This window comes from Agrilus planipennis, unplaced genomic scaffold (genome assembly GCF_000699045.2).
Source record: "Agrilus planipennis isolate EAB-ADULT unplaced genomic scaffold, Apla_2.0 scaffold8, whole genome shotgun sequence".
NCBI classification, from domain to species: domain Eukaryota; kingdom Metazoa; phylum Arthropoda; class Insecta; order Coleoptera; family Buprestidae; genus Agrilus; species Agrilus planipennis.
Window position 1 is genome coordinate 3,213,853 of NW_020442461.1, and position 14,226 is coordinate 3,228,078.

At 34.2% G+C, this 14,226-nt stretch overlaps 2 protein-coding genes across 3 annotated transcripts in view; one reads left to right on the forward strand and one right to left on the reverse strand.

Annotated features, from left to right (window-relative positions):
• The window catches only part of LOC108734038 (pyrokinin-1 receptor), a 108,590-nt gene that overhangs the window by 12,647 nt on the left and 81,717 nt on the right, over nt 1-14,226 (forward strand). The window lies entirely within an intron of this gene.
• LOC108734041 (ATP synthase lipid-binding protein, mitochondrial-like) lies at nt 6,688-9,745 on the reverse strand. Its single transcript, XM_018465429.2, has 3 exons — nt 8,974-9,745; nt 8,683-8,911; nt 6,688-7,788 (listed from the first exon to the last, which is right to left on the reverse strand). The coding sequence occupies exons 1-3, from the start codon at nt 9,031-9,033 to the stop codon at nt 7,625-7,627; spliced, it is 453 nt and encodes a 150-aa protein (XP_018320931.1). The 5' UTR covers nt 9,034-9,745; the 3' UTR covers nt 6,688-7,624.

Here is a 14,226-nt window from a genome sequence, read left to right on the forward strand (position 1 = left end):
ACTGCTGTTTAAGAGATGGATTCCTGGCGTAACCGATGATTAAAGAACCGAACACCGTACCAATACCAGCACCTAAACATAGGATACATTTTTAAGACAATGTTCAAAAGAATACTAAAAAGGATGACAAAAACCGAAAAAAAGAAAACAATCTGATTATGAAACATACCTGAACCAGCTACTCCTACTGTGGCAGCTCCGGCACCAATGAATTTGGCTGCTGAGTCAATGTCCCTTGAGACTGCTGAAGTCTGAAAACTGCGAATAGCAGGCAGTAATGCTGGCTTCTGACTCTGTTGCTGGACTGCAGGACTCTGGACTAGCAATTGACTGCTTTGACTAATTGAACTAAGAGGCCTAAGGTATGCCTTTGAGTTTGAAATAAGCTGCAAAAAAATTAAAAAAGAAACATTAATATACCCAAAAGCAACTCATACCTACTTAAATTTTGGGGCTGAAATTAAGGAAAATCTGCAACCCAAGGCAATATTAATTCATCAATAAGAATGTTATGTAATGCGGTGCTTTAAAACTGAGAAACAATTAAATATATGCTCATAATATTTAACTGAATGATAACATTGTGAAGCCTTTAGAAATACTTACTTCTCTTGCATTAATGACCTTACATTGACCTACATTTATTAAAAACAAAATATCCATCAACTGGTCCCTAAAGAGGTTATAAAAACTAAGATTTTAAAAGTGAAAAATATCTCAAATATTTGCAATAGACTACCAATTAATGTTAAAGAAGAAGAAACTGATAATTGTAAATCCAGTTATATTAACTGAAAGCAATAATGGGTTATGTAACTATCACTACATGCATTCCAACAAATGAAAAGCAGAAAAATAAATGAAAATCAGCAATTAATAAAAAAAATGTTATGTAATCTAATTCAATTTAGTATTCAATTGTTTTCTAACAGGAATATTTTGATACCCATACAGTTAGTAGTGATTAAGTAAGTGGATTATTTAACAAATAGTAAAAAAAAATTATTAAAGAACTTACGGCAGTTCGTGCAGCAGGTGCGATAAGTCTTGCACAGGCGAACATATTTGCTATATTTTTGTGGGGGCTGTTCCGTGAATCTAAAAGAAAATTAGAAGCAATTTCAATGACATGTAACGATCAAGTGGACTTCGTCAAACGGGTTACGTAACACAAAACCAAAGAGTCTTTTTCAGTCTTTGCCAATCAAGCTTCTTGTAAGATAATCCTAAATTCATTTTCAAACAATCCTAAATAATTAATCCTACAACAAATCAACTCCTAATTTGACGTCTGAGGCTATATCTTTCATTACATAAAATGGCTGAAGTTTTAACAACCGTAAAATCCAAATGGACCAAACAAATAATTACAGATTCATTTCACATACACTTTTATTGAAACGATTTTTTCAATTTTCATAGACGATGAACTATTTTTCACAAGATATTTTAAAATCTTTCACCAACTCACCAAATAAATAGGATAGCAAGACGGCAACCGGCAACTACGGAATGTACTGCTTCGATTTGATCATGCGCTCGATTGTTAAAGTCGTCCAAGTTCTCTGCGGTGGCGTCCATTATTGTATGCAGTTCGTTTCACGCATCTTCAATTTGTACTCTGATATGGCTACTTGTTATAAGATGGCAGCAGGGTGGACAGAATTCAAAATAAATTTAACATTTAAAATTTATATTGCAATTAAACAGGCCCGACAAAAATTCAAATATTCTATTCCATTTCGCATCCATAAAAAGGCCAGCAATTCGACCTTATAAACAAATGAACATAAAAAAGCGCTCGTAAAATTAATGGGAAATGAAAGGTATTTACTAAGCTTTAAGAAGTGATAATTATGTAGAAAAGTACATACAATCTTATGGTACCAACAGTTTTAATTTGCCGTCTCCAATACGCACCTTTGGCGTTATTTATGCTGAAATACGTAAAATAATTCAGACATAAAAAGGCGCTCGTGAAATAACTGAGTGGTGGAGGTATTTAATAAGGTTTGAGAAGCGATAATTGTGTAAAAAGGTACGTTGAATCTCATGGTACCAACGGTTTTTAAGTGTGGTGTCAAATAGGTACTTTCCTGCGTCATTTATGCTGGAATATGTAAAATAATTCAGACATAAAAAGGCGCTCGTAAAATAACTGTGAGGAGGGAGGTATTTAGTAAGGTTTGTTAAGCGATAATTATGTAAAAAGGTACGAAGAATCTCATGGTACCAACGGTTTTTAAGTGCGGTGTTAAATAGGTACTTTCCGGCGTCATTTATGCTGGAATATGTAAAATAATTCAGACATAAAAAGGCGCTCGTGAAATAACTGAGAGGTGGCAGGTATTTAGTAAGGTTTGTTAAGCGATAATTATGTAAAAAGGTACGAAGAATCTCATGGTACCAACGGTTATTATGTGCGGTGTCAAATACGTACTTTCCGGCGTCATTTATGCTGGAATATGTAAAATAATTCAGACATAAAAAGACGCTCGTGAAATAACTGAGAGGTGGCAGGTATTTAGTAAGGTTTGTTAAGCGATAATTATGTAAAAAGGTACGAAGAATCTCATGGTACCAACGGTTATTATGTGCGGTGTCAAATACGTACTTTCCGGCGTCATTTATGCTGGAATATGTAAAATAATTCAGACATAAAAAGACGCTCGTGAAATAACTGAGAGGTGACAGGTATTTAGTAAGGTTTGTTAAGCGATAATTATGTAAAAGAGTACGTAGAATCTCATGGTGCCAACGGTTTTTAAGTGCGGCGTCGAATAGGTACTTTCTGGCGTCATTTATGCTGAAATATGTAAAATAATTCAGACATAAAAAGACGCTCGTGAAATAACTGAGAGGTGGCAGGTATTTAGTAAGGTTTGTTAAGCGATAATTTTGTAAAAAGGTACGAAGAATCTCATGGTACCAACGGTTTTTAAGTGCGGTGTCAAATAGATACTTTCCGGCGTCATTTATGCTGGAATATGTAAAATAATTCAGACATAAAAAGGCGCTCGTGAAATAACTGAGAGGTGGCAGGTATTTAGTAAGGTTTGTTAAGCGATAATTATGTAAAAAGGTACGAAGAATCTCATGGTACCAACGGTTATTATGTGCGGTGTCAAATACGTACTTTCCGGCGTCATTTATGCTGGAATATGTAAAATAATTCAGACATAAAAAGACGCTCGTGAAATAACTGAGAGGTGGCAGGTATTTAGTAAGGTTTGTTAAGCGATAATTATGTAAAAAGGNTACGTGCCATGGGGGCCAAAACATTTCTTTTTCATGTGACATTTATTTTCATAAAAAGGTAACAAAACAAAATATAGGAACAAATTAAATTACACAAAACTAACTAACTTTGTGTCAATGAAATGATATTTTATTATAAATTAAAAATTGTGCATAAAAACGTACAAATGCACAGTTGCAAAATCTAAAGAGGGGGAGCACGGCTCCTCCTAATCCCCCCTGCGGGAACCCGTGCTAACTTATTACATAATAAAGGACTATTACATTCAAGGTCAAGTCAAATTATTGCCTACTGTTGTAATAATCTAATCACTCACAAGTAAAAATTAAATAAAAACGAAAAAAAATTAATGAACCTTTATCAACGATGTAATTGTGCTGTAAACGTGATAAACAGATACAACTGCATATTTTGTTTAAAATGCAACATTTTTTTGTGTTTATTTAATTCAGTGGCTTTACAATTTTTTTTAAGGATTATATTTTAAATTTTACTACTTATTATAGTGTCTTGAATTTTTTGTGTCAAATATGAGAAGTTTTTAAAAAGATACCTACTTTAATTTTTGTAGCAAGTCTTTAAGACAAAAAGTCAAAGATTTAGTAATTAACTTTGTAACAAACAACCCTATTCATCCAACACAACACAAAACAAATACAGACGCATTTTTATGAACTTGGATGAAAATTGAACAATATTAGTTTTTGATCTAAACTTGTAGGTTTTCAGAGTGAAGAGGTTGTTGATTGATTTTGTTTGTAAAATTTTTATAACCTCAAGCAATTATTTTAGCAGTAAATTTTCCAGAATATTGTAGTTTGCCGTTATCAACTGCAACCTTCAATTTTTTTGTGAAATTCTTTAATAATATTAACAATTTAAACCTTTGAATATTCAAGTACTATATTTCTCCAAGGCTAGATTTAAGTATTGCAATAAATCATAAATTAATGAACTGCTGATTCAACAATTTATTTTTTTCATGTCCATTAAAATATTTCATCTCCATAGGAATACACGGAAAGTTTGGAAAAATATTTTAACAGCGTCTACTCAACCTTATCTACTTTCACCCTATTCATATCTTGGATAAATGCTGATGAAATATGCTGTTGTAGGCTGTTTTTACGACCCTATACCATATTATTTTGATAAGACCTGGGGATGTAAAAATAACTTCGTTGTCATATTCTCTGATTTATACTGCTATAAGGATTTTAAGTAAGAACAAATAATAGCCAGTTCACGTAATAACGCTGCAAATAAACGGAAGGTGAAGGTGTTCACAGTCAGCGCGATCGTGAACACCTGCATCTAAGTATCTTTCCTAGCAGTTACTACATATTGATTATATCATATACGCTTCGTGAAATACTTGCTTCAGTTATGTCCCGGTACGACCTTTCAAGTGGTGCATACACTGATATCTTCAGTTTACATAAGGGCGCTGCAATTGAACAAAAGGTGCAGGTGTTCACAGTCACTGCGTTCGATTACTGTCGACCGTGAACACCTGCATCTATATATCATTTCCCAGCAGTTCCCACATATCGATTATATCATAGACGCTTCGTGAAATATTTGCTTCAGTTATGTCCCGGTACGATCTTTCAAGTGGTGCATACACTGATATCTTCAGTTTACATAAGGGCGCTGCAAAATGAAACAAAAGGTGCAGGTGTTCACAATCACTGCGTTCGATTACTGTCGACCGTGAACACCTGCATCTATGTACCATTTCCCAGCAGTTCCCACATATCGATTATATCATACACGCTTCGTGATATACTTGCTTCAGTTGTCCCGGTACGATCTTTCAAGTGGTGCATACACTGATATCTTCAGTTTNGAGAAAGTCCTGCTTCACCAAGACAATGCACCGTCTCACAAGTCAGTGAAAACGATGGCAAAAATTGATGAATTGGGCTTCGAATTGCTTCCGCATCCACCGTATTCTCCAGATCTGGCCCCCAGCGATTACTTCCTGTTCTCAGATCTCAAAAGAATGCTCGTTGAGAAAAAATTTTCGTCGAATGAAGAGGTGATCGCCGAAACTGAGGCCTATTTTGAAGCAAAGGACAAATCGTACTACAAAAATGATATCGAAAAGTTGGAGGATCGCTATAATCAGTGTATCACTCTTGAAGGGAATTATGTTGAATAAACAAAACGAATTTTGCAAAAAAAAATGTGTTTTACTATTTTAGGCCGGGGACTTTTCAATTGACCTGTTACAAACAAATTACAGTAGAAGGTTATTGTACAATATGATCGATTGAGCGGTCTCGACCAGTTAATCTATTGCTTGTCGTATTTTATAGATAAAGTTATAAGCTCTTTGGATTTCGCACTAGACGAGGGGGTTAGTTAGCGAAGGACGTGAATTATTTTGGGGGGGGGGGGATCTGAACTGATATAGATTTACACAGCTGTATTTGATAGTGTTGTAGCAAGAAAAACGTATTGAATTCTGCTCACGTTTCAGTTTTCATCATATTCCTCTAGAAAGAGGATCTAGACCTTTTACCTTTTTTATTAGGGTTTATTAACATAATAATTTTTTTCCTTCGTTTACCCTTATCATTCCTTTATTGTGCGGTCGTGTATATTGATCTTCCACTCAAACAAGTCTTTTTATTACCAACACATCGTATTAGGTCTGCAGTTTTATAAGAATTTAAAAAAATAGATTTGTCGCAAAGATAAGCTTAAAGAAATGATAATTATTTACAAAAGTGCTTACGTAGAATCTCGTGGTGTCAAAGGTTTTCAAGTGCGGTGTCAGTAAGTACTTTCCGGCATTACCTTTACTAGATTATATAAAATAATATGAACATAAAAATGCGCTCGTAAAATTGTTGGGAAATGAAAGGCATTAACTATGCATTGAGAAATGATATTTTTGTAAAAAGGTACGCAGAATTTCATGGTACCAACGGTTTTCAAGTGCAGTGTCAAATAGGTACACTTCGGCATTATTTATGCTGAAATATGTAAAATAATTGAAACAAAATAGCGCTCGACAAATAAGTGATGGAAGGAGATGGAAAGTATTTACTAAGCTCTGAGAACTAATATTTATGTAAAGAAGTACGTGGAATCTCACGGTACCAACGGTTTTCAAGTGCCGTGTCAAATAGATACTTTTTGACATTAATTTAATTGAAATATTAACAATAATAGACATAAAAAGGCGCTCATGACATTTTTTAATGATGGAAGGTATTTACTGAGCTCTGAGATGTGATAATCACGTAAAAAAGTACGTAGAATCTCATGGTACCTACGGTTTTCGAGTGCGGTGTCAAATAGACACTTTCCGGCATCAATCTTTGATAAAATGTGTAAAATTAATAACATAAGAAAGCGCTCGAGAAATTATTCGGAGGTGGGTGGTATTTATTGAGCTTTGAGANCTCATGGTACCAACGGTTATTATGTGCGGTGTCAAATACGTACTTTCCGGCGTCATTTATGCTGGAATATGTAAAATAATTCAGACATAAAAAGACGCTCGTGAAATAACTGAGAGGTGGCAGGTATTTAGTAAGGTTTGTTAAGCGATAATTATGTAAAAAAGTACGTAGAATCTCATGGTACCAACGGTTTTTAAGTGCGGCGTCAAATAGGTACTTTCCGGCGTCATTTATGCTGAAATATGTAAAATAATTCAGACATAAAAAGGCGCTCTTGAAATAACTGAGAGGTGGGAGGTATTTAGTAAGGTTTGTTAAGCGATAATTATGCAAAAAGGTACGCAGAATTTCAAGGTACCAACGGTTTTTAAGTGCGGTGTCAAATAGGTATATTCCAGCGTCATTTATGCTGAAATACGTAAAATAATTTAGAGTGAATGAGATTTATAAGATTGATGAGCTCATATATATTCCTTTTTCAAATTCTGTGTCATTGAACATGAGTACGGTTTGATTACTTTGCAGTACAGAACCCGAATTCTTTTTAATGAAGCAGAACAAACCCTTGGCTTGTGATAGGGCAAAACCTAAGACAGTATGAGTCGACACCTCTGCAAATGAAAAAACGAAGAGTATTTATTCAAATAAACGAATTTATTACATTCTAAGTTTGTACTTTACATCAAATAGATGATATAATGTTATAGTATAAAATACGTCAACATAATAGTCAAACACAAATGTGTGTGAGCCTAAAATTATTTATAATCCTAATTGTCAGGGTTAAAGTGCAAAACTACCATTATTTGTAATAGTATCGGAAAACAGTGGTGGTATAAATAATTGAAAAAATATCGCGGAAGAAATTCTGGAATTATTTTTTTAAGGCGTAAAATTAAGGGATACGGCGACTGGCGTTATTTTGAGCAATCATGGCACGAGGCACTTGTTAGAAGGCAAACAGAAGCAGGAAGGCCATCATCAAACAGAACAGACCCATGGCTTCTGACAGGGCGAAACCCAAGATAGCGTATGAGAATAATTGCTGTTTGAGGGATGGGTTTCTTGAATAGCCAATGATTAATGAACCATATACCAGACCAATACCAATACCTATAATAGCGTTTCAATAAGTATCTAATGACAGTGTTCTTTTTTTTGGGAAATACAAACATGGGGTTGGGGTTATTAATCGAAAAGTCTGATTATTAGTTTTTCTTTTTCAAAACATATTTTATCATAGATGTACACAAAACAAAAAAATAGGGTAGGTAAAATTTAATCAAAATCAATTTGTTATTAATATTGATCGAAAACGTCTTAAATTACATGAATTTGTTGATGGTAGAAAATTCGACTGGTACGTGAGCGCTCTTGTTGTGTTAAGCAAAATTGGATGAATTTCTTTGTGAAATTCTTATAATCTATATTTTTAACCGTTCAAAATGAAAAGTTTCAAAATGGATTTGTTAATGTACTTACCTACCACAAAACTACTTAACCGATCGTCATGAAATTTTCTACGCATGTTGTCAGGGGTACAAAAAAGGACATAGGTTACGTTTTTCCCAGAAAAAAATATACTGTTCCCGAGGGATAGAAAAATTAGTTTTATGTTATCGTCGATGTATTTACGACATCAACACGAGCGAAGCCGTGGGTAAAATCTGTGATGAAATTTTGTACAGGGGTACAGAGAAGGACATAGGGTCCCTTTTATAAAAAAATACTATTCCCTAGGGGTAGAAAAAATTAATTTTGACACGTATTTAGGACATCAATACGAAAGAAGCTATAAAACCTAGTAAAGGTATAATGAAAAATACATGACATTCGCATAAAACGAAGAAATGGGTTCATCGATGATGTTTATCTTGGATTTTATCATTTGTATTTTTTTTTACTATAATTAATTCAGATGTAGCGTTTAAATCTGTTTTGTTCTTTTTTAACATTCCTAATCTTCTAGCCCAAAATATTTTCGTAGCTTGGCCACATAATACAGACCTGAACCCGCAACTCCGACCGTGGCCGCACCGGCTCCAATAAATTTAGCTGCAGTGTCAATATCTCTGTACACAGCTGACTTTTGAAAACTACGAATTGATGGTAAAAAGTTAACTTTTTGACTTTTCTGTTCAACCATCGGACTTTGAACGAGATGCAACTGACTGTTCTGACGGTGAATATTGAACGTACTAAGTGGCCTGAGGTGCGATTTCCAGTTTGACATCAGCTACAAATCAACTAGGTAAACAAATTTGCAAATAAACGTTTGAGAAAAGATTTTTTACTTACAGATGTTCTTGTAGTAGGTGACAAAAAAGTAGCTCGCGTTATCATTTTCGCTATGTTCATTGCGGATAAAATACAAAGGCAGACGATGTTTTGGCGATAAACAGCAAGATTGCAGTCGATTAAAGAATAACACCGGTAGTGAGAAAACAGAGAAGTTTTTCGTTCATTAAATAAACTTACTGGAAATCTTGTTTTGTACACTTCTTAATACTTGTCAATAAAAAGAATTAATTGACATTAGTCTATAACATCTGAACACCTAAGATGGCTGAACTACAACATTGTGTTTATTTTATTAAAAAAAGTGACGATCAGTTACAGATTAAGCATTAAGGGATGGACTAAAGAGATATTTGATTATACTTATGCAGTAATAAGTATTAGGCAATTGACTTCGGTTTGATTAATTATTAAAATAAATACCTTAAATTCGTAAAAAGTTACTAAAGGTGATAGTTTGAATATAATAAAAATGTCTTTTAAAATTACTGTATTATTGATTTAGAATCAGTGAACAGTTAGCTGCTTGGCACAGGTCAGATCGTGGTTCTTTTATCTTTAAAGGTAGACGACTTGGCATAGATTATTATCACATTCAACAAAATACATTCATTGTAAAATTATATCTGCTTTGAAAGGTTATTTAGAAAACATCCCAACAAAAACTACATTACATTATTTATATTCACAATGAGTAGAGGGTATATATATGACGTATTTGAAGCAGAAAAGAAGGAAGGTTGCTTGATTTTATTTGAACCCAGAATTTATTTGGTAAAATTATTTACATTAATACAAATAGGATCAATTTTCCTAGTAAATTAGTTTTTATTATTTTATTCTAGAACACCTGCAATTGCTAATTATTCTATAATAATGAAAGGAAGTAAATAAATGAAGGGATTAACGTAAACAAATCAAAACTTGTTTGTTCAGTCTGCAGATATGCAATTGAAATATATAGGTTTGAGATAGAGTTATGAAATGACACAATTTTAGGATGTTGTTAAAGGACGTGTCTAACACAAGGATAACAAGAAAGATTTACTTATGCTTGAACCATTACCCTAGTCTCTCAGAGTCTTTCAGAGTTTTCCAGCGCCTCCGAGAGCGTCTTTCACAATCTCTCAGTTATTGCCTAGGTGTTTTTATAGATCTCTCACAGTCTCTGTATGAGAGACTTGAACGATAAAATTGTTAATTCAGAGATTCGAGTCTCTCACAGAGAATAAAACTGAAAAATTGAGAGACTCGACTATCTCGTAGAAAGACTGGGATCTCTGAAATATGTTGAACTTAGAAAATTTTAACCATGTCCATCGAGACACTACTTATTGAGAGATTCGAGTCTCTCGTTCAGAGACTGGATACAAAATAAGGATCTCTCAATGAGCGACTCGAGTCTCTCGTTCAGAGATTCGAATCACTCGTTCAGAGATTCGAGTCTCTCGTTCAGAGACTGGATACGAAATGAGGATCTCTCAATGAGCGACTCGAGTCTCTNAATCACTGCGTTCGATTACTGTCGACCGTGAACACCTGCATCTATGTACCATTTCCCAGCAGTTCCCACATATCGATTATATCATACACGCTTCGTGAAATACTTGCTTCAGTTATGTCCCGGTACGATTTTTTAAGTGGTGCATACACTGATATCTTCAGTTTACATAAGGGCGCTGCAATTGAACAAAAGGTGCAGATGTTCACAGTTACTGCGGTTGGTTACCCTCGACTGTGAACACTTGCATCTGTGCATCGTTTCCTAGCATTGATTATATCATACATGCTTCGTGAAATATTTGTTTTAGTATAGATCTCGGTACGATCTTTTAAGTGGGGTACACACACTGACATTTTCAGTTCATGTCAACGAAGGGTACAGGGTTCACAGTCATTGGGTTGACTACTACCGACTGTGAACACCTGCATCTATGTATCGTTTCCTATCAGTTCCTACGTATTCATTATATCATACAAACTACGTGAAGTTTCAGTATACGTATCAGTACGATCTCTGACTGCGGACGTACTGTGTGTTCTTTGCTCTACAATCCTACGCAGAAAATTATTTGTTGTTAATGCATCATCATCCCTTGTACATGACCTGTATGTAAATGAATGCTATTAGTTCGCCAGTCGGTTCTAGATTGTACGTAATCATTTGTCTAGACTTATTACATTACCCAAGTTCCGTCAGGAATATAATGGACCGTAATATTTGTGCATAATTCACCTTTCGTAGATGCAGATATTTGTAGCGTACAAGCGTACATGTATGTAGGTATGCCTTTTACATATTAGGGAACATTTAATGGAGATGTAGGGCACAAGTAGGTACTATGTGTCAGATATCAACGTGAATTTCTTGACTTCTCTATTTTCCCATTACATAATAAAAATTACGCTGACTTTCTACAAAAGACAACAAAAAGAAAAGCTGTTTTTGCTTGTTATAAGTTTATACTTGGGGTTTCTGAGAAACAGAAAACACGGTCGTCTCTTTATAGTGAAAAGCCCTATAACAGTAAAAATACCATGTAAAAAAGCTTGGTTTACAGTTTATCCAATTTATGAATTTTTGATAGTAGAGAACTAAATTTATATTCCAATAAGTATAAAATAAAAAAGGGTCCAGACGATAAAAACATTAATATCAAAGAAAAAAGTTTTAAGAAAGAATACTCATGTCATACATTGTAGATAAATGCCACATTCAATATATTCAGTTTATTCTCAGAATGTTTATTGTGTATTTATGTAATAGACAAAAATATTTTAATAAAGTATGTAAATATAAATAATAAGATTAAAAACGAGTTTTAGTTGATGGCAGGTAATAATTGAATTTCTCTTGAAATAGGCTGAACTAATGAGTTTTTGCAGAATTTATAAAATTTGTTGTGATGTTAATGTTTTATTATGATTAACATTCGCCAAACAAAATTTAGATTTCATTGTTTGTTTCTTCTTCTTTGTTTCTGACAAGTTGACTGGATAGCACATTGACTTTGAAAATTTTGAGAATCGTAACTGAAGTTTCATCAAACTCCTCTTTCATAAAATATAATTAAAGTACAAAGACATACTAGCTAGCTAGTTACTAAATTTAATAAAATAGAACAAAACTTTTCCTCTGGGCAGAAATGTGGCCAGGTTTGTTTAAATTGGAGTTTACAGTCATGTTTAATTAAATTTAAAATATTAATTAATACGCAAGTGGTCGTCCTATAAAATGAACTAAAGTAAATAAAAGTAGTGACGCAGAATATGAAATATTATTTTCAAAAGTTCATCTGAATTTTACCATAACACCACAGGTGATGTTCTACGTTTTCACATTAATTAATCGTTAAACTCAGAGTTTATTGAAGTTGNAAATTATTCGGAGGTGGATGGTATTTATTGAGCTCTGAGAGGTGATAATTATGTAAAAAAGTACGTAGAATCTCATGGAACCTACGGTTTTCGAGTGCGGTGTCAAATAGATACTTTCCGGCATCAATCTTTGATAAAATGTGTAAAATTAATAACATAAGAAAGCGCTCGAAAAATTATTCAGAGGTGGATGGTATTTATTGAGCTCTGAGAGGTGATAATTATGTAAAAAAGTACGTAGAATCTCATGGAACCTACGGTTTTCGAGGGCGGTGTCAAATAGATACTTTCCGGCATCAATCTTTGATAAAATGTGTAAAATTAATAACATAAGAAAGCGCTCGAGAAATTATTCAGAGGTGGATGGTATTTATTGAGCTCTGAGAGGTGATAATTATGTAAAAAAGTACGTAGAATCTCATGGTACCCACGGTAGATACTTTCCGGCATATTTTGGTAAAATTATAAAATAATTTAAGCATTAAACAGCGCTAGTGAAATTATTATTGAAAGTAGGTAAAGGTAAGTATATTTTCAGTAAAATCATTGTTTTAGAGGTTTAGATTTTTTTTAGATTTCGGGAGGGCATTGGTTCGATTCCGGATTGAATTCTTGAATCACTTAGGCAATGCTGGAGCATATTACAGGTAAATTTTCAGTTTCTTCAATCCTGTTGGGGGAATACTATTACTTTGTAGATTTTATATCCAGTAGGATAAATCAATTTGGAATGTGTCTCTTCCGTGGTTTTGGATTCGAACCTTTTGTTGGAAACGACTATGGCGAAAAATTTAATTGAATATTTGCGAGATTTCGCTTCGGAAGTGGATCTGATGTTTTCAGAGACTTCTTTTCAGAAGTTTTCTGCCGTTATCTAAAACTTTTCTACATTCATTAAACTCCAACAAGTTGATAAACTCCGATAAAAGGAAGATGACGAAATTTTGTTGCCCTTAGTTATTCACATAACAATGGCTTATGTCGGTAGTCAAAAAGATAAGGAAATACTAAATAGAACATTTCTCATACATTTTGGTAAATGTCTAGATGATGGCCCCCACCCCCTTTGGTGGGTGGGATCGAAAGAGGAGGTCTCCCCTACTACTGTATCATAAAAAGTTCGTGGCGGTCTCACCCCCCTAAATGTTATGGGGGTTAGATGGGGGTGGGGGTAGGGGGATCGAAAGAGGGTGGTCACCTGAGTAAAACCCCATAAAAAAATTGCGGCGGTCTCACCCCCATAAAAAGTTATGGGGGTTGAAAGTTGATTATTTTGTCAATTTTCATACACTATNTTATGCCACGCCCTTTAAAATTATGAAGGGAAAATAACAGATTAACCGAGGGGAAACGGAAATATCGCGAAATTGTTCATAAATTCCCAACAGGAACGTAGGGTAAATCACTTGCAAAAATCAGCACGGAGCAATCTGAATAACATGAGCAATAAATCTTACACAATACCCCTCGCAATCATTATCTGTAGTCGGAACCGAAAAACAATACGTTATTATTCCAACCACATTTTACAAATATCACTCTCAGACGTACGTAAATACCGAATCGTACAAATGATTAATGAAGATGCTCGGTAAAGTACTTTGTAATTAGAACAGTGGCTAGGGATGCATCAGGTTTCAGGGACAGAACACAATATACCGTTTAAATTCTGCTATTAATTAAATTACATAAACATAAACTGTAAAATACGTATACACATTATCAAAATTAATACATAGATGTTAAACTTAAGTTAAAAGTTGGTCTGTGTTCTGTCGGAGCTGTCTGCGACGCGCCGATGAGATCCAAAAAGATCGAAATCGCGATCCGCGTCTGGCAGTTTCGACAGAATACAGACCACTTCGAATTATTTTA